Genomic DNA, 19,818 nt, shown 5'->3' with positions numbered 1-19,818 from the left:
ACAAAGCACCACCTCCCAACCAGTTATCGTACCAAAAATTACAAGCCCCGTCTTTGGCAATCCATAGCATTGAGAGTTCCACTTGTCGACTCACATTGACCATCCTTCGCCAGAGTGCGGAGTCCATTGCCTTGATTTCTACCTGACAAGGATGGAGATGTCTACAGTATTTTGCTTTCATGAATACAGCCCATAAAGACAAACCTTTTCTAAAATTCCACCAAAGTTTGAATGAGAAGGCTGTATAGATATCTTGTAGCTTCCGAAATCCAACCCCTCCCTCATTTACCGGATAACACATATGGGACCAACGTATCCAGTGAAATTTTGAATCCTCGGGTGATGAACCCCATATGAAGGTCGAGAAAGCCTTTTCTATAGTTCTAAATACCTTACTTGGGATAATCGCAGCCGACATCAGATGTACTGGCATCGATGCCAAGACATGTTTGATTAGAACTATTTTCCCTCCAAATGAAAGCATCCTTGATTTCCAGGATATAATTCTCCCTAGAATAGACTGACACGCTTCTCCAAAATATGATGATTTGCATCTCCCAAAATAAAGCGGAAATCCCAAATATGGAATTGGAAATGATTGCCAGGTAAACTTAGTGGTGCGTTCAATCACCCTTCGTCTTGCCGGTGATAAGGAAGGATGAACTAGGTAGCAACTTTTTAGCACATTTTACCTGGATGAATGATTATTTAGTTACTTATATTGAGAAAAATATACTTCGTGAAGTTCAAAATGAAAAGATTGTAAACCGTTATCAAAATATGAAAACTCGTCATGAGCAATTGTAAATGATTTAGTTTGCTTTTTGAAATAAAATTATTATTACATTAATAATTTTGAATTTGTTTTTTTTTTGTTTTCATGGAATATATGCATCATTTGTACTTGTTGGTGAATATCTTTTTTCTTAAAAAGTTAGAAAAAGAATAGATAAAAAATTTTAGAGTTGCTTTTGCCCCCACTAAAAATTTTTTCTGGTTCCGCCACTGATTTATCATCGATCATCAAATACGACTGTCATCTCATCCGGAAGGGAGTCCATGGAACCTTTTCCTTCAGCAGGGGCTTTGTTAGAGCTAAATTCACTTGCAATTGAATCCGAGGCCTAGAAACTGCAATTTTAATCAATGGCTCATCAGGGTTCATGAAGATTTGAACCACTTTCCCATTCTAGGCCTATGCCTTCTGTCTGGATGCATACATGCCAGTCCAACTAGTATACTCCTCCTTACTTCTTCTTCGTCGAATTTGCCTTCAAGAGTTGGATCCACACATGTAAATAATTCGTTCTTTTCGTGTGTAGTCCAGACGTGATCCACAAGACTGTTTTCTTCCATCATACCTCTTGATCGTCGTCCACAAACAAGTTCAAGAACCACCATGCCAAAGCTGTAGACATCAGACTCTAGTGTAGCTCTTCCAGTGTAGCTGACTTCTGGAGCCAAGTATCCTGGAGTTCCTGCAACCATTGTGTTCACGAAATTATCATTTTGAAGTAGTCTTGCGAGGCCAAAATCGCCTAGATGAGCGTTGAATTCTGAATCCAGCATCACATTGTTAGGCTTCACATCGCGATGAACAACAGGATTGCCACATTCTTCGTGGAGATAAAGCAATGCAGATGCCAATCCCGATAGGATTCTGTACCTAATTTTCCAGCCAAGAGACACCTTTCCAATGTAGCGGTCGAGGCTAACATTGGGCATGTATTCGTGGACTAGGAAGAGCTGGTCTTTGTCATGACACCAATCTTGGAGTTGGACTAGATTTTTGTGCCTTAGGCGGCCAATTGTACATCTCTGCCAAGTATTCCCTTTCACCTGAAACAAATAAATGAAAAGACTTGTTCAATCCATCTGAAGCTGATCAACAGTTTGCTTTAGAATGAACAAGTGTGTCTATTCATCCAAATAATTTCAGTTCTAGCTAGTTTCGCTGCACATGAACTTATCTATCATGCATACAAATTTGGGTACTATATACTATATCCAAGCAAGCACAGGCAGAAACTATGCAGGACTTGTAATTAATCAGTTTCATGGGCAGGGTTTGTAGTGACTTGTATGCATCAATGTAAAATTTTCTGAAAACATTACAGAAACAAGATTTACTTTCAAAAGGGACTTTTTTTTAATTTTCAATAGAAAAAGTGAAAATTGAAATTCTTCTTGTATTTGAAGCTCTATCTTGGCATGCAAGTGTAAAGATTTTATACTAAATTATGAAATTCTCCAATGGAGATGTTTTGAGAACGTTGGAAAATCAATCATGTGTTTGAAAAGGGACTTGTTTTTAACCCCAAAAAAAAAGCAACAAAAGAATTGACTTCCCAGATAAAATTTTGAATGTTTGAATCTTGGGGACGACTATCCTTTCCATAATTCCTTTCTCTAACGTTCATATACTCTACAAAATAAAAAATAAAAAATCAAGTTCTTAAAAAATGCAAGAGAAGTAAAGAAAAGAACCTTGTCCTGATGTTGCAGTAATTTTCTTGACAGCAATGACCGCAGGAGGATCTGATAATAAAACCCCTTTGTAAACACATCCAAAGCCACCAGCACGGAGCAAATTCTCTTTGTTGAAATGACGAGTAGCCTTAGAGAGCTGCTTGTAGGTAAACAATCTCGGAGCATTGGCTGCATTTCTTGCCAGCATTTCCATGTCACTTTTCTTGCTCTGATGCCTCTCATTTCTCCAAGAAAACCAACGTAGAGACTACCAAAGTCGGAACAACAATCGACAATGCTATCTTAGGTTTGTTTCTTTTAACACCATGCTTCAACAATTTCCTTAACAAGTTATAATACGCGAAGTTCCAACTCAAAATCTGATGAGTTTCGAAGAAATAAGCCGTTGAAGCTGTAAAGCCAACATAAGTTGATTGTGGAACTGTGTCTTCCAGTACTATATTTTGGCTCAGAACATTTATTAAAGGATTGCCCGAATATGCAACAGAAACTTGGAGATCTTTTTCCCATCCATCATAATCGATTTCAACTGTAATCTCTTTTCCACTCCTTAGATAAACACCATTACTGTTTAAACTTTTACTGGCTATAGGATATTGAACGCTGGTTGTCACAATTGCAACATGGTTATTGTCGGGTTCGTGTTCGTTCTTGTATGTGTCTAGCTCGACCGCGAGTTGACGAAGAATTCCACCTGTATATTTGGTAATCAAGAAATCATCATTCATTAGGTGATTAATTTTGTCTAGGATATGACTTCTGGAATGCACCGACTGTTATAACAGATGCAGCGGAACAGAAGAACAAACAAGAATAGACAAGAACAACTTGGGGGAAATCAGATTTTATTAGGGTTGTCAACAGAATAGTTTACAGACTAAAATAAGGTGTATATATATACAATCAAACAGACTGGACCCAAAATAGGCCCAAAACAAGACCCAAAATAAAACAGACACGGTAACTAATATATACCGTAAGCTTCGGGGGCGTTGCCCCCGAACCCCCACCGGGGGCAACGCTGCCCCCCCGGCCCCCAGCTGGGGCGCGTCGCCCCCTGGACCCCCGACTCGCTGACCGGGTAGCGAGACCCCCGTACAACTCAGCGGGGGTTGAAGATCTAATTCAAGGCATCTCAACACCGACTAACAATGATCTTAAACCACGGAGAAAAACCTAGGCATGCATGGTGGAATATTCCATCTGTCATCAAACTTAAAGCAATCTATATCGATCAGAAACTACTTCAATCTTTATTCACTCCCATGGAAACAAAGATAATAAAAAATTTTGAAGTAAAAACCAGCAAGAAAACTAAAAAAAACAGTACTTCAGCATCCCAAAATTCATTTTTTTCTTCAAGAAAGAGTGCTAAATAAGTTTTTGGACAAACTCAATCACTAATTTTAAGAGAAGAAGTAAATGAATATATCTCTCTCTTTATACAGGTGATACTATTTTCCATTGGTACTGTTGAATTTTATCATTGTTTGCGGACAGTTGGACAAGCAAATATTCGATAAAAACAGACACAAAAGACATATCATGCATCAATATTTGCCAGGAAACTCATGTGAAAAGTAACATGGCTGCTGGAGATTTATATCCAGAACATACAAATATAGACAAAACAATGAAGACATACAGAACAAAACCGGAGATGTACTTTGTACAATCCCCAGAAAAAAATACAGTTTGGAGCATAGATGAGCGATATTCATGAGTTTACCTTCGGTGGAAGGATCAAGAATTCCAATATACGACCCAAAGCTCTCATGCGGTGAAAGCTTATCATCCTGTGCGATAACAAATGCAATCCCATCACCAGAAATGGTTAAATTTGTGAGGATTCTTAAAACGAAGGTGGTGGAAAATGAGGCCGGCCATGCAGTTACAGGATATCTAAACAGGACTCGTGCAATCTGGTTCTTCTGTTGCTGATTCTGCTGTGACTCATCGGGGTTGAGGTTCAATGTCCCATTTGTTGCAGTTACTGATCCCAAGCAGATTAATCTGCTCTCACTGTCGTCACAGATTCCAGGATTAAACGACTGGAAAGAGAAATTAAACGATTGTACAAGGAAGAAAGATTGTTGATGAAGCAAGATTATTCCAAGAATTAGTATCTTTAACATGCTTGTCAAGGGTTGAAACTTCGACATTATTGACGCAGCCTGGCCTTTTTATTAATGCATAGATAATGGCATGTTACCTGGCTTTCTAATCCTACGGTGAATGCTTACTGAACTGGTAATAATACTGGTAGACGTTTACAAAGTTTTTCTACTATTCAAATAGGCGAGTGTTAGTGAAGACAAATTTTGATACAATGTTTGTTTTTACTATAAATTCTTGTATTTGTTTTTGCTCTAATTAGATAATCTAGGCCTGTTGAATATCAACTGAGTTTTGAGAATAACGTGGGATCCCACGTCTTGTTTTTATTTTGACTTTGTATTAACATAAGACAAGCATAGATGGTCATATATACAGTATAAGAATCGGAAATTTCCAGCTTTGGTTCTTTGCTTTCTTGTTGGTTTCAACATCTTTAGGTGTGCTGTTTCGCTCTCTCTAAAGCTTAAGATTTATTTGAGTTGTTCAAGGTGATCAAAAATTATGTTTCAATTTGACTTGCACAATCTAAATCTTTAGCACTTGAGCTTGAATCAAGCTTGGGTGATCTAATTGTAGAGTTCAAGTCTAATACTTATGCTTACCAAGCGAGTTTAAAAAGTTGCCCTGCACGAGATTTTATTTGCTGGTTTTGATTAGGTGATGGACTAATTCCAAATGAATTTATTGCCAACCAAGCTAATTTATGTTTTGTATCTTACTAAGTGGCTGAGATGATAGCCAGCTGCAAACAGGAATTCTAAGTCCTGCTTTCCTCGACAGCAAATAAGATGTCAAGGCTTCTACATCAAGGCCTGATTTTGGAAGGGCTAAATCCGACATTGTCTTCTATTAATTTGCTCTCATATGATTATTCTTATCAAAATTTTGTGTTTAGGCTTTGTGTCGTTATATAATGCTACCCTGTAAATATTAAGGTGTTTAACGACTTGACTTATTGACCCCCTAAAAATTAGGTTTTTTGAATGAGTGGACCTGTCTTCCGATCCAACTCCAAGATCACAGAGTTACTTAACAGTAATGAGTATGGTATTAATCGATCTATACATAATTCAATTGCGTCCCATGCACGACCTAAAAAGGGTTCCGTTACCATGCAAGAAAATTACGTTAATTTTCTCTATCAATTAAACCCACCATGCAGGTTCGCAACTTGAACAATTATCCAAAGTAGAAAATTTAGTCTCAAGCTGATCGGCAAAGTAATTTTGTGCTTAAAGCTGAAGATGCTTAGCTGTATATGTAGGATAAACTTAATTACTTGAAACCAATGTAATGCTAATGAACATTTTTTCATGCCTAAGGTAATTATCCTAGTACTTGGATTTGGCTAAAAGTCTTATTGTCTTTTCCTTTCAAAAAAGCATCAATTTCTGGCTACGGTCCCGAGATGCAGATGGAATTCAAGTAGAAATTCAATAAGAAAAGATAGGGCTGGTTTAAGCACGCACCTCAACAAGCTAGCGCATGGTGCGATGCTCGGGTTGTCCTGCTGAATGAAGGAAGCTTTTTCTTAACTGTGGCTGAATTGGGGGTTCCGCAGGATTGATAATGGCATAACCAGAACAAGAATAGGGGAGAAGAAAAAATCAGAACACGCTGAGCAGCACAGAAAAAATCTATACAAAAAAGAAATAGACCATATTTTTTCACCTTATATTTAGTATTTTTTTTATAGATGTAGCTCGAAGAAGAAAATCCTCTTTCGTAAGATGTCAGTTTGATTCATAACAGATTGATAAACTTGTAAGTCATATTTTGTTTATTTGTGTTCCTATGGTACTAATTTAATTGGAGATTGATTCATAAAAGATTGATAAACTTGCGAGAATCATGATGATTAAAGAAGTACTAGATGAGATACTGCTAAGGGCAATTATACTTAATAATTCATCTCCCTATTGTGTTTTATTACGGTAATTTCATGCGGGGTATAATAAAAGTACAATAGGGTTAAGCATTATAGCATTAATCAAGCATCATTTCTAATCGCAGCGTTCAAGTTTTCGCGCCCAGACATGTTTTCCATTGATCTTGAACTTGGCAATTGGTCCTTTGCCAAGAACACGATCAATGGTTTTAATGTTACGAACCACCAGACGAGCATACAAGGATTGATCAGGTGAATCAGGTGATGGCTCCATGCTGACGCTTTCCACACAGTTATCTCCATAGTAAGAAGCAAAGAGTTCTCTAACTTCAGTTTCTGTGACAGGATAGCCTCGCGAAAATGTTAAGAAAATAGTCCTATCGTCTCCCGGCGCCTCGATGTTCAAGCCCCAGCCCCATATGCCTTCGCAGGGGAAAACATAATCAGGACCCTCAAAAACCTATTGATTAAGCACTAAATTTTTTTGACGGAATTCCAAGCTCAAATCCCAAAACATCCAAAGTTTGCAACTTATTCAATAATTATAAGGAAGAAATACTTCTTGAACTTCAGGGGCTGGGCCATCGCACGTTAGCATAACATGCATTCCAAGGCCCCAAATTCCTTCTTCTTCTTCTTTTTTTTTTTTTCTGCCGTAACAGCACATCTAACCTAGTCTAACTTGTATGGATTTAGAACAATTCTCATATAGAGGCACATTGATAGGGGGCAAGATTTGAACCCTTGACCTTCCACCTCACAATCAATGTGATGGCCAACTCTCTAGAGGAAATTGGTTAAATTCCTTCTTTGTTTTAGAATATGGTTTTTTGCATTTTTTTGTTAAACTTTGTTTGGAACTCTTTTCCTTTTAGAATACTAATAAATTCTTTCCTTTTAGAATATGGTTTCCCTTTTTTCCGGTTTAACTTCGTTTGGAATTCTTTCCTTTTAGAATACTAATAATTAGAATACAGTAATTATATCAACACTAATATCCATAAATATCCATCAACCAATTTGTATATAGAGTATGAAGTACATTGTTTAATTATATAAGGGCATAATTGAAAAGTGAATACTAATAAATTTTTTTTCTTTTAGAACATCGTTTCTTTTTTTTTTTTTTTGTTATACCTTTTTCTTTGGTTTCCACAGGTATCTCTCTTCAATTTATCATTTTTTTTTATTTCCAATGGTGTATGTTCAACAACTTAAAGGCTTTGTCAAAGAAAAGAGAAGACAAAGTGTACAAGTTGAAGAAAGCATTGTACGGGTTGAAGCAAACTCCAAGGGTTTCATATAGTCAAATTGATTCTTATTTCATGGAGTAAGAATTCAAGAAGAGTAAAAGTGAGCCAACCTTATACATGAAGGCTCAATGTAACTCAAATATTCTTATTATTGCTTTCTATGTTGATGACTTGTTTTATACCAATAATAATCAATGTTTTGAAAATTGAACTAGACTAGCCGATTTGATCGGTTGAATCACTAACTGGCCATGCCTCAGGTCTAATTCAATAAAAAAATCCAAAGAAAGAATTGAATCGGTCAAACCCAATCAAGAACATGTTGAATCGAAAAAATTGATAAAAATTAAGAGGTTCAACTAGTTTTTATTAAATTTTTATTTTTTAAAATAAATATTTTAGTTTTATTCAAAATTTTTAATACTACAATAAATAAAAAATTATTAAACCTTTGAACCGGAGTTGAACCAGTTGAACAGTTGAACCGCAAACTGGAAGGTTTTTCGATTCACTCTCCGGTTCGAGTTTAAAAATATCGGTAATAATGAGAAGATGATTGCTGATTTTAAAACAGACATGATGAAAAGATATGAAGTGAACAATATGGGACTGCTACATCATTTTCTTAGCATGGAGATTTATGAATATGATGATGGAGGCTTTATTTGTCAAAAGAAATATACTGAAAATATTCTAGTGAAGTTTGGCATTGCTGATTGCAAGCCTATGACTACAGCACTTCTTGTGAGTGAAAAACTTGTTAAAGGTGATAGTGAAACGAAAGTTGATACTACTTTGTATAGAAACTTGGTGGAAAATTTGCTTTATCTGACAACTATAATGCTGGATATCATGTTTACTGTAACCTTATTATCTAGATTTATGCACAATCCCAGTCATTTACATCTTGGAGCAACCAAGAGGGTGTTAAGATATATCAATGGGACACTCAACAATGGCATCAATTTCAGCAAAGGAGCTATTACAAATTTGCATGATTATTGTGATAGTGATTGGGGTGAATTTCTTGATGATATGAAGAGCACCTCAAGCTATTGTTTTTCCCTTGGTTCCAGAGAATTCTCTTGGGCATCAAAGAAGCAACAAAGTGTGTGGCACAATCATCCACTAAAATTGAACATGTGTCCGTAAGTTTGACAACATCACAAGTCATTTTGGTTTAGGAGAATTCTTGAAGATATTAGTGAGAAATAAAAGGAAGCTATGGTGATATTTTCTGACAACAATTCAACCATCGACATTGCAAAAAATCCAGTCTATCACATTAGAACACGCCACATTGCTATCAAGCACCATTTCATTCGAGATGCAATTGAAGACGGTGAAATTGAGTTGAAATTTTGCTAGAATGAATACCAAGTGGCGGACATCTTTACGAAGACAATTCCAAAAGATAAGTTCAACTATTTTTGAGAGAGGTTTGGAGCTCAAGAAAAGCACATTAAGGGAACTTAATTAATTAGTTAGTTGGAAAGTCAAGTTAATGAATTGGTTGACAATTGACTTGTCTAGAATAATCTTTATATATTCCAATAAATCTATAATGGTGTACTCACGAGAAGAAATGAGTGTTGTAAGTTTCAAGATGTTTATGAGGGAAATGAATCAATGAATTAGCATCCACTCAAAATTCTCCTCTCAATTCTTGGTCTAATACGTAACAGCCATGTTCGAGGAACAGCATATGGAAATGGCTAAAGAGATCCCCCTTGAATCTTCATCTAATGAAAGTATATGAACATCTTTGCTTACTTCAGCTAGTTCAATTCCTGTCAAGAATATTGAAATTGTGCTACCAGTGGAAACTAGTTTCTCTCCTTTGCTGTTTGCTGCTGAATCAGATGTTACCATTCCCCAACAGGAAGAGGTGTGAAACAGGAGTAAGGATAAATGTTCCAATCCCATATGAAGATTATCTCTTGGAATATGAGAGGCATTATTAGCAACTAGCGGTTAAAAAGTTGGTATCTGATATTGGGGAGACATTATTGGCTTAGTAGAAAATAAAGTACGTTTAATCAACATTGACAGTATAGTAAATAACTGCCTACCTGGCCGGAAATATATACCTAATGCCACTACTGAGGCCGCTAATATAATTTTATTTTGTTGGAGAGCTACTGATATTGATTGTCAACCCATTGAAATCCGGTTAGATTTATGAGTAAAGGGTTATGTCCTATATTGGTTCGAAAGATAGAAAAAGAGTACTTAATATGTAAATAAGGGTCCAAGATCTAATGACTTAAATTTTTGGATTAGAGTTGGGTTCTTGACTTACATATTAGACTCTTTAGTAGACTCTCTCGAGGTGTTTCTTCATATCAAATTAGTATCAGAGCTTCAGGTTGTGAGATTGGGATACTCATGAATAAGTGGATTCTTTTCGGAATTGGACTGGTGAAAATTTTCTTCTTGATGGTGGACCAAAGTGCTCAGGAGTTTGGCTAGTGTTGGACCAGATATGTCATAGGTTTGGCAGGAGGTCTGATTGGGGTTAGACCAAGGAGTCAAAGGTTGGCAGGAGTCCAGAATACAGTTTAGATGTTAAAGAAGGGTGGGTTCATGTTTGGGAGAAAAGTTGACCTTAGGTGATAAGGTGGGCTTGTATTGCATATTAAAGTTGGTTCGAAAAAGAGCTTGTAAATTTGGATTTAATGTGGGGATTACTCGTGAAGGGGGAGATTTGTTAGGTTGATAAGTAAAGGGTTATATTCCACCTTGGTCCGAGAGACAGGGAAAGAACACTTAATATGTAAGGGTCCGAGACCTAATGGCTTAAGTTTTTGGGTTAGAGTGGGATTCCTAACTTACATGTTGGACTGTTTGGTGAATTCTCTTGAGGTGTTTCTCCCTGTCAGATCCGTAGACAAACCATCAGTGGTGAGATTAAGTATCTAAAGCTGGATTATGAATCAGTAGATAGGAGGCCTTTGTGGATGCATTTCAAAAGGCTAAAACATAGAGTCGGCGGTAACCCATGGATTCTTTTGGGTGATTTCAATGCCATTAGATGTACTGAAGATAGACTTGGAAGTTCTGTATATGACTTTCAAGCTATGGACGAGTTTAATAAATGGATTGAAGAAATGGACATTGCTGAAAATCCCTAGAAGAGTTGCCTATTATACTTGGTGCAATCTTCGAGAGGATGGTGTGAGAGTCTATAGTCGAATTGATAGGATCTTTGTCAATGACTATTGTTTCTCAACTTTTTCAGGAGTGGAAGCCGATGTTGTCCCCTGGTATTTCTGGTTACTCCCCTGTCAGTATGTAGGTAGTGGAAGAATTCAGTTTTGGACGAAATCCTTTTAAATTTCATAGTTTTTGCATGAGGAACACAAGTTTCAAGGAAATCCTGTCAGAATAATGGGATGTGACTACAGCCGGTAACCCTGTTGTTGCTCTTTATCACAAGCTAAAAGGTTTGAAAGTATTCCTTCAGAAAAAAAAAAAAGAAAAAAAGAGCTTGACAATAGCTTTAAAAGAGCTCAATAAGCAGCAATATAGTGAAATCAGCGTTAGAATTGCTCAGAAGAAGGAGCAACTAGATAATATTCATTCACTGTTACAAGGTGAACCTTTCAATGCTGAATTGATATAGAAATGCAAGGAAGTCTCTGGTGAATATGCTGAGTTGCTTATTGCAGAGGAGAAATTCTTTAAATATAAGTCCAGAGTTCAGTGGTTGAATGCAGGCGATAGAAATACTACATTTTTTCATAGGAAAGTAAATGGACATGTTGCTAGGAACAGAATTCTTTCTCTGGCAAATGATGCAGAAGAAATAGTGACCGAATATGATCAGGTTAAACCGTTAAAGAGGTAGCAGTGAAGTATTATGAAAAGCTATTTAATAGAGTTGGTACTTTTACCCAGGAAAAAGTTGATAGCCTTCAACACCTGATTAATATTGTTATCTCTGAGGACCATAGGAATATGCTGCAGGCTCCTGTGTCTAAGGATGAGATTAAGCAATCTATGTTTGCTATGAAGAATGGCAATGCCCCTGGTCCCGATGGTTTCACAGCTGAATTTTTCAAAACCAACAGGGAAATTATGGGAAAAGATGTCATTGCTGCTTTAAAGTTCTGTTTTGGGAATGAATACATGTATTTTCGCCTGAACAGTACCTCATTGTCCTTGATTCCTAAGATTAAAGATGCAGTGCAGATGAAGGATTTCAGACCTATCTCCTGCTATAATCTTCTACGGAAATGACACTCAGATGTATTGGCCTATATTAGATTGAAGAAAGTTTTGCCTGACTTGATTTCCAAAACACAAAATGCTTTTATTAAAGGGAGGCAGATTGCAGACAGTGTGCTAATCATGCATGAGCTGGTCCGTGAATAGCGTAGGTATGGAGGAAAACCAATTGCTGTGCTAAAGGTGGACCTCATGAAAGCTTACGATACTGTGGATTGGCATTTCCTATTTACTACTATGAAAATGATGGGATTTCCTGAAAACTATGTTCACTAGGTGGAAAAGTGTGTCACCACAGCACTTTTATCTATCAACTTAAGTGGATTACTGATTGGATATTTTCGTAGTGAAGGAGGACTTAGATAAGGGGACCCCATTTCCCCCTCTCTTTCTCATGGCTGGAGAGAGTTTTTTCTATACAATTGCAAAGAGATATTCGGCAAAGAGGCTTTGATTTTCACCCTGGCTGTGCTGAGCTTAATTTGTCCCATATTGCATTTGCTTATGACCTTTTCCTCGTGGCTGCTGCTACTACTCAGTCTGCAGGTTCTTAAGGAGTGTCAGATGTGAGTGGTTATTTGGACTAAAACCAAATCTGAAGAAGAGTAATGTATTTTTATCAGGAGTGTCAGCTGTGATATAGTGAGCATCACCAGAAGTGCCTTTCCTGTGAAATATTTCTGATTGCCATTGATATCTACTAGGCTTAGATATCAAGATTGTCAGCCTATCTTCAATAAAATTCAGCAAAGAATTTATAGCTGGGCAAATAAGAAACTCGGTTATGGGGTTAGATTGCAGTTAATGCAATATGTTTTGAGTGGCATCTACCTTTATTGGACAAGTGTATTCATACACCCTAAGGCTGTATTGAGAAAATTGATGCTCTATTAGCTACTTTCCTATGGTCAGGGGAGATAAAGGATCCTTTTATAGCTGAGGCAAAGTGGTCAAATGTTTGTAGACCAAAGGAAGAAGGAGGTTTGGGGATTAGAAATGTTCAGTGTAATACCTGTTTGATGTTCATACTGATTTGGAATATATGTACAAAAAAAAAAAGACACTTTATGGGTGAGGTGGATCCACTCGGTTAAGCTGAAGAAATGCAGCCTCTGGGAAATCAAAATACCTACTGAATGTTCCTCGATTTGGAGGAAATTTCTTAACATCAGAAACACTGCTAAGCGTCTGATCACTGTTGACATTGGCGATGGAAAGGGCACTTCTTTCTGGTTTGATAATTGGCTCCCTTTGGGACCCCTGTACCAGAAATTTCCTGAATCTTTGCTTAGCTATCTAAAGCTATCTAAGCTATCCAAAAGTGGCTGATTTGATTATGAATGGTGAATGGATCTAGCCTATTGGAAGCATGGTTGAAAGTCGTGGCTGCGGTCATGGTCGTGATTCGGAACTTTTCATATCGTCTCGGCATATCCATCGCGGTATCGACAAGACGCAAAATTTTGAAATATTTAATATTCTAAAAATTGTAAAAAGTATTATGACAGGTGCCGAACCTGTGCAATAATAAATACCTACTCAAATAAAATACAAATTCTGTATATAGCGGTAAGCAGGGTCGAATCCACAGGGACTGGGGATAATTTAATTTCTTCTCAAGTTCCAGATATGGGGGGTTTTTGAAAATGAGAGTAACTAAATTGCTTGGAATAAATTAAAATAAAATAAAATAACTACAACTCAAATAACTAATTATCACAATAAAAATAATAATGGACGAACTCTAGCCAAGAGACAACTTCGGAGATGGTTCACTTAATTCGATCACAGATGCAAGGATTATTCCAGTTACTATCTGATAAATTAGTTATAGTTGTCATACACGCGATAAACAACCAACTCTTCCTCAATTTGTCGATAACCAAGGTACGACCGTTGACTATTTCTCTAATCAGGAAATAACCCTAGGTACGACCATAGAAGTTCAATTCCCTAATTGCATGAATAATTAGAAGAGCCTAATTCTAACCAATCAACACGCTACGAGGGTCTCTTTAAGTTAGCCTGTCTATCCCCTTGACACAAATCCAATCATGTCAGTTGCCACCAGTTTAGAATAATTAAACAATTACGGATTTAACTATCCTAATTGGCTTCAGGTTATTGAATTAATCTAGAATCCGGGCCCTGAATAATCGAATGATAAAACAACCATATGAACATAAAGCAGAAGATAGACAAATACCAGTGAATAATAAAAATAAATAAAAACTAATTCGATCTCACAAATTTAGTAGAACCAAGTCCTCCGTTGTTCTTGACTAAACAAACTTAACCACGTCTCATGAAAAAATCTTCAAGTAATTTCATTGAGGTCCAGGCCATCCAAAGAGCCAAGAAAGAAACAAAACTAAACTATCCTAATAGCCTAAGCTAAAAACTATTTATTGATAAGCGTTCTCTGTACGTTTTCTCCTTTGTAAAGCCAACAATGACTAAAGCCTTCTAGTGGTCCCCACGGATTAGGAGTCCAAGAGCAAAAAGAATTGGAGCTCTACCGAATTCCCCCTTTTCCAAGCCTCTGTACGTTTCTCACTTAAAGACCAAAGGAAAGTGACTAATGCTCCCGTGGTCCCCGCCGAATTAGGAACAAAAGCCACCTCTGTACGTTTGTTTCTTATTTTAAAGTCCAAAAGATGACTTATGCTTCATATCCGTGGTCCCCACGCAATTGAGAAAAGAGTCCATCCCTTGTAGTTCTCCGAAGTCCTCCTTTTTAGTACATTTCAGTTCCGCTCCTTGAAATTAAGTCCAAATATCAAATATAAGTAAATATTAATAATTAAAACAATATTTGACAAGGACAAAGGGAAAATTAATAATAAAATAACCAACAATTAACACCCTATCATATTATAAACAAAAATAATAAAAATTAACAAAAATAATAAAAATTCTAGTTAATTCAGGGCAACTTGGTCGTTTCTTTCCGTCTGGTACACATTTCACCCGAATTTTTGGGTTCAATTATCTCAGAGTCATCTCGTCCCAATATAGGAACGGTGACGACTCGGCCGAGTCTTTGAACCATTTTGGAAGACGTTTTAATGCTAAAGTGCGAGCTCTTAAAGACTGTGTTCCAATCTTACTGCAATCTCATTCATATGCAGGACTGTCAAAGGTGGACTGCAGCAGCAAATGGAGTACTTTCTGTTAAGTCTACTATGGAAAAATTGTTTCTCGGAGGAACTAAGGTATCTTGGTTCAAGCTTATCTGGGGGAGTGTTCATGTACCAAAATTTGCGTTTGTACTGTGGTTAGCAGTCCAACATAAACTTCTAACTAAGGATAAACGTGCTAGATGGGGAGTAGCAAATGTCCAATTTGTGTTCTGTGCAATCAAGAAAATGAGACGGTTGAGCATCTATTCTTCCAATGCACCCTCTCTGGTTGCGCATGGGAGAAACTACAGAGACTTTGTTTGATATATAGATGCTCTTTATCAAGGGATGAAGAAGTAACGTGATGGTCTCAACATGTCAGCTGAAGCTCCATTGTGTCTAAAATCAAATCAGGCGTCATGTTTTCGCAAACACTGTTTGGCATATATGGCAAGAAAGAAATAATGGAGACAGTACGGATGCCTCCACCAAGAGAAAAGCTGGCCAGATGACGGATCCATTGGCACCTGTCCGGCCACGGAAATCAAGGCTGCATGGAAGCGGAAAGGAGAATTGCTGAGCCGGTGTTGTTGCAGGCGGCACATGTTCCAGCTGGAAGTCCACGTCAAAGCAGATGGCGAGAAATCTGTGATGTTCCAGTTGGACGTCCGCATCATTGCAAACGTGGAAAGATGATTAATTTAAGAACGGAGACCAACGGAACACTAAATTGCAAGTGGCCCCTAAAAAAGGCTTGCTAGTAAAAGGGGTAATTTCAGAAACATCCCCCACAATTTTTAACAAGTACACATACCTCTGTTGAGATTTAAAAAAGACAATTGAACTGTTAAATATTGTAATGAAATTCTCTTATTTGGTATACGTATATTTACAATGAGTTTCCAAATTATTTGTTAATTCTTTTTCCTCCTTATTTGTTGTTGTTATTTTTTCGTCAATTAAACTGTAGAACGGTCACTATTGTCTCTAGTTTCTTTTGTAATTAAATGTCGAATTAGTAATTTTTGTAAGAGTTAATTTTATATGTAATTCAATGTTTTTATTTATCTTGTTTCCATTTTTTTAACCGACAAAAAATGAAAAAGAAATGGGCCAAAACCACTATTAATTTATGATAATTTCATTACTTGAAAAATTAATAAAGTCTAAATGATTTTTTTAACATATTTTTTCTAGCTTATAAATCTAAATCCATAATAAAATATCATGAAAAAGTTTCCAATCATAATAATAAAATTATTATTATTGTTGTTTATAAAATAGTAGATATGGACATAAAAATATTTGGCACCTATTCCGTATAATTGTACTAAATAATCTTATAATTGTATAGAAAAAAAATTTAAACTCATTATACAAGGGCATTTATGGGTATTTATTTAAATTTGTCAAAAGCAATATTATTTTAATATATTGTTACTAAAACTATTGAATTAATGGAGGTAAGCGTAATTTTTCAAATTTCACGAGAGTTCAATGAAATTGTCAGAAACCTCATGAGAGGTTTCCTAAATCATCCCCAAATAAAAAGCATAGTATAGATGCAAGTAATTTGTCGCAGGTTTAGTATGTTCATGAATAACAACTTTTATTTTGCGGGTGCAATTTTTTTTTTTTTTGCTTAATGATTAATAATAAATTGATCCAAGGTGTAAATAAATCTATAATAATCTTTTGTCAAAGTATTCATAGTTGTATGATGAAATAATTGCATTTGAAGTATTTATGTACCATAGTAGTCTTTAAAAATTTATGTATACAAAAATAGTGTGGTGCAATCATATCTGCTAAATACTACAATTCATACAATAGATGAAATGTATTCTCTGGGTGTGGTAATTAAATTTATGATGTATGCGATTATATTGACATCGGTAGTCATTTTAAGTAGAAATAAAAGGAAAGATAGCATAATGCATTTGTGCATTAGATGCGTATTACTATTTAACAAATTAATAAGTTAACGACTATAAAAAATGAATTAATAAATGTACACGCAAAGTACTCTGTATGATAATGCAAGTGTATTGAAAAAGGATAAAAAAAAATTAGAAGGCAAGGATAAAAAGAATAACTCAAATGCATTAGGTGTGATAGAGGTTATTAGAAGAGACAAATTATAAATGAAATTAGTTGGAAGAGAGTTAGATGAAAAAATAAGTAAAAATCAAGTAGAACAAATTAGTTGTTATACAATCAAAATAGATAATTATCGAAATTGGTAGAGTATAAATGATCAATTCTTGAAATAATAAATATGGTATATGTGTGTATGCGTGCATACATGTGTATATGTGTATGTATTAGTAACCACGATGAAGTCGAACATTCCATATAGGCGCACTTTTGGCGGATATGAGTAGTGAGATTTATGGTCCATAAGAAGGATGTGATTAAAAGTTATAGGATGGAAGCAAAGAAGAGTTAAGTATTGTTACGTTTTTTTAGTGTAAGTAGCAGATCTCGAACTTAGAAATAGGTTCATACACTCCATTCCACGTACCATCCAAATCATCCATTCCTCTCTAAGTTTCGTGCATAGTACAAGTAAAGGTGTCATGAACATGTTCGAGTTCGGTTCATTTGAGTGACAAAAAAGATTGATTGCGTAATAAATGAATCAAACTTGAACATGATGTTAAGTTCATTTAATAGTCAAGACGAGCACGATCCTATTTACAAACTATTCAAATAGTTCGTGAACACATATATAATGACAAAGAATAAATGAATAGCAATATGAGTATATATTTAAATATAGGATACATATGTCTTGTTTCATTAAAAAAGTAATTATACATTAAATGAATATTATTTAATTTGTAAAAAAAAAGAAGCGTGATTAAATTTATTCTAAATCATGAATGATTTTTAAAATGCATAATGAAATAGTTTTCAAACTGAAATTGGAGTTAGAGCTCAAGGTTGAATTCGATTCTAGGATATTTTAACAAATTGACATCGAATTTGAAGTCGAACATATATACAAATTATTGAAGCGAATTCGAGCAACATTTATAGGTCGTTTAATATTCAATCAAGGTCAAATTATGTTCATATAATATGTGAACATATGTTGAACATCATGAAATATAATGGATTTGGCTCGTGGAAAACATATTATACAAGTATAATAAAGGTAAGAAAATCTGTGAACCTAGTAAAATTAAATGGTAGAGAAAGTGAATGGAAAGTAGATGAATGATCGATTGCTAAGTAGAAAAAAGGAAAAACATTTGTTTTGGGCAATTTGGCAGAGAGCAAAATGCACAAGATATTAGCAATGCTTTAAAACCTAGTTAAGACTATATGCTCGATGCAGTTACAACATTGCATAAAAATGAGCTTATCGATTAAAAAAATGGGAAAATTGCCGAGTTGTGTTGTTAACCTCTTAAATGCTATATGTTACTTTAATGAAGTCCCAAAAAGATTAAAATCGGTCAACGAATGTAACATTAATAATATTTATCATAGGTGTCAATGCATCTCATTTGTATGCACTTTTTTTGAATGCCTATCGTACAAAATAGTATTCACATAATTAAGATAATTTAAAATGTGAATGTTAAAAATGAAATAACTAATTGTATGGAAATGTGTTGTAGTTTGTACTTATATAATTTACTTTAGTCTAAAATAGCCAATAGTGAGGACATTAAAATGAGAATTCTTGCCAAAGCAATCCAAGAATTTGTTGGGAATCTTACAAGATTGGTTCATTATAATGTCTCTGATAAATGGTCATAATTTCATCTGGGTTTGAATTGTACTGAAAGGTACAATAATTTAGAGTTTAAAAAATTGTTGAAAAAACAACAAGATATTTCTTTTGTCCTTTCTAGGCAATCGAAAAAATATATTGAAGGTACTTATGTCTTTACAAAATACCATTTCAATTCATCTTATTTTATTAAATATGGGATTTGATATAATTATGAAGGATGAATCGAATATATACATAATATTTGTACTTTTAGTTTGCAAAATAGTATGCGGTGCTGATTCATTTGAATTATTTCATTACCCGCTACCACCTCGACTGCCCACTAAGCATTCACGGGTCCATAAACAACACCTAACTCACTGTTAAACTAGTAAGAAAGCGATACTGTTGGGCTGCAACCAAACAGCACGTGCTGGCCCTTCCCATCAATGCTGCTGCGGTGGTTCATTGCACACCACATCCTTTCAAACCATTGCTTTACTCTACCATCCGTTTTCCTACCTGTTCTGTACAGTGCTGATGTTGCACTAGAAGTTTCGCTGATGTAGGACGTTTTGTCCTTTGTAAGGTTGTACGGTACATATCAATAAAAGCAACTTTCTTTTGCCCGGAAAAAAAAAAAGATAACAATGCATAGATTTATAAATCTATTTTCCATTTTCTTTCTTGCTATTTTCTTGAAACTTGTCCCTTGTGATTTTGCATATGTTATCACCTAATTGTTAGAGAGATGAAATTAGGCTTTAGAGATGAAGAAAATATAGAAAAAAATAGTAATTAGTAATGAAAAAAGTATAATAAAAAAGGATTTATGTGTAATTTTTAAAAGAGACACGAATAGGAAGTTTAGCCAGTTTTTGGTTCGACTAGTCAGACTGGCCTATTCGGTACAAGTTTAAAAAAACAGCTCCAGAGACGTTTTACTATTCGTGGGTTTGTTTGGATTGTGTTTTATTTGGAATATTTTTA

General features: G+C 35.5%; 2 protein-coding genes across 2 annotated transcripts; both read right to left on the bottom strand.

Annotated features, from left to right (window-relative positions):
• Nucleotides 1-1,161: 1,161 nt before the first annotated feature.
• On the bottom strand, nt 1,162-2,828 carry LOC113707041 (probable L-type lectin-domain containing receptor kinase S.7). The gene is made up of 2 exons (XM_072049836.1): nt 2,488-2,828; nt 1,162-1,839 (listed from the first exon to the last, which is right to left on the bottom strand). Exons 1-2 carry the CDS (start codon nt 2,710-2,712, stop codon nt 1,162-1,164), a joined length of 903 nt encoding a protein of 300 aa, XP_071905937.1. The 5' UTR covers nt 2,713-2,828.
• A 3,783-nt stretch (nt 2,829-6,611) lies between these two features.
• LOC140007152 (uncharacterized) lies at nt 6,612-7,498 on the bottom strand. Its single transcript, XM_072049835.1, has 2 exons — nt 7,472-7,498; nt 6,612-6,956 (listed from the first exon to the last, which is right to left on the bottom strand). Exons 1-2 carry the CDS (start codon nt 7,496-7,498, stop codon nt 6,612-6,614), a joined length of 372 nt encoding a protein of 123 aa, XP_071905936.1.
• Nucleotides 7,499-19,818: the final 12,320 nt, after the last annotated feature.

This window comes from Coffea arabica, chromosome 5c, assembly GCF_036785885.1.
Source record: "Coffea arabica cultivar ET-39 chromosome 5c, Coffea Arabica ET-39 HiFi, whole genome shotgun sequence".
NCBI classification, from domain to species: domain Eukaryota; kingdom Viridiplantae; phylum Streptophyta; class Magnoliopsida; order Gentianales; family Rubiaceae; genus Coffea; species Coffea arabica.
Note: the sequence above shows the minus strand (reverse complement) of the source record. Positions and strands in the feature narration are given on the sequence as shown.

Excerpts from the sequence above, each read along its gene's own strand:
- LOC113707041 (XM_072049836.1), bottom strand. The coding sequence starts at position 2,712 with ATGAGAGGCATCAGAGCAAGAAAAGTGACATGGAAATGCTGGCAAGAA. Across the intron at positions 1,840-2,487 it reads TACTGCAACATCAGGACAAG|GTGAAAGGGAATACTTGGCA; the intron begins GTTCTTTTCTTT and ends TATTTGTTTCAG.
- LOC140007152 (XM_072049835.1), bottom strand. The coding sequence starts at position 7,498 with ATGGATATTAGTGTTGATATAATTACT. Across the intron at positions 6,957-7,471 it reads TTAGTGTTGATATAATTACT|GTTTTTGAGGGTCCTGATTA; the intron begins GTATTCTAATTA and ends CTTAATCAATAG.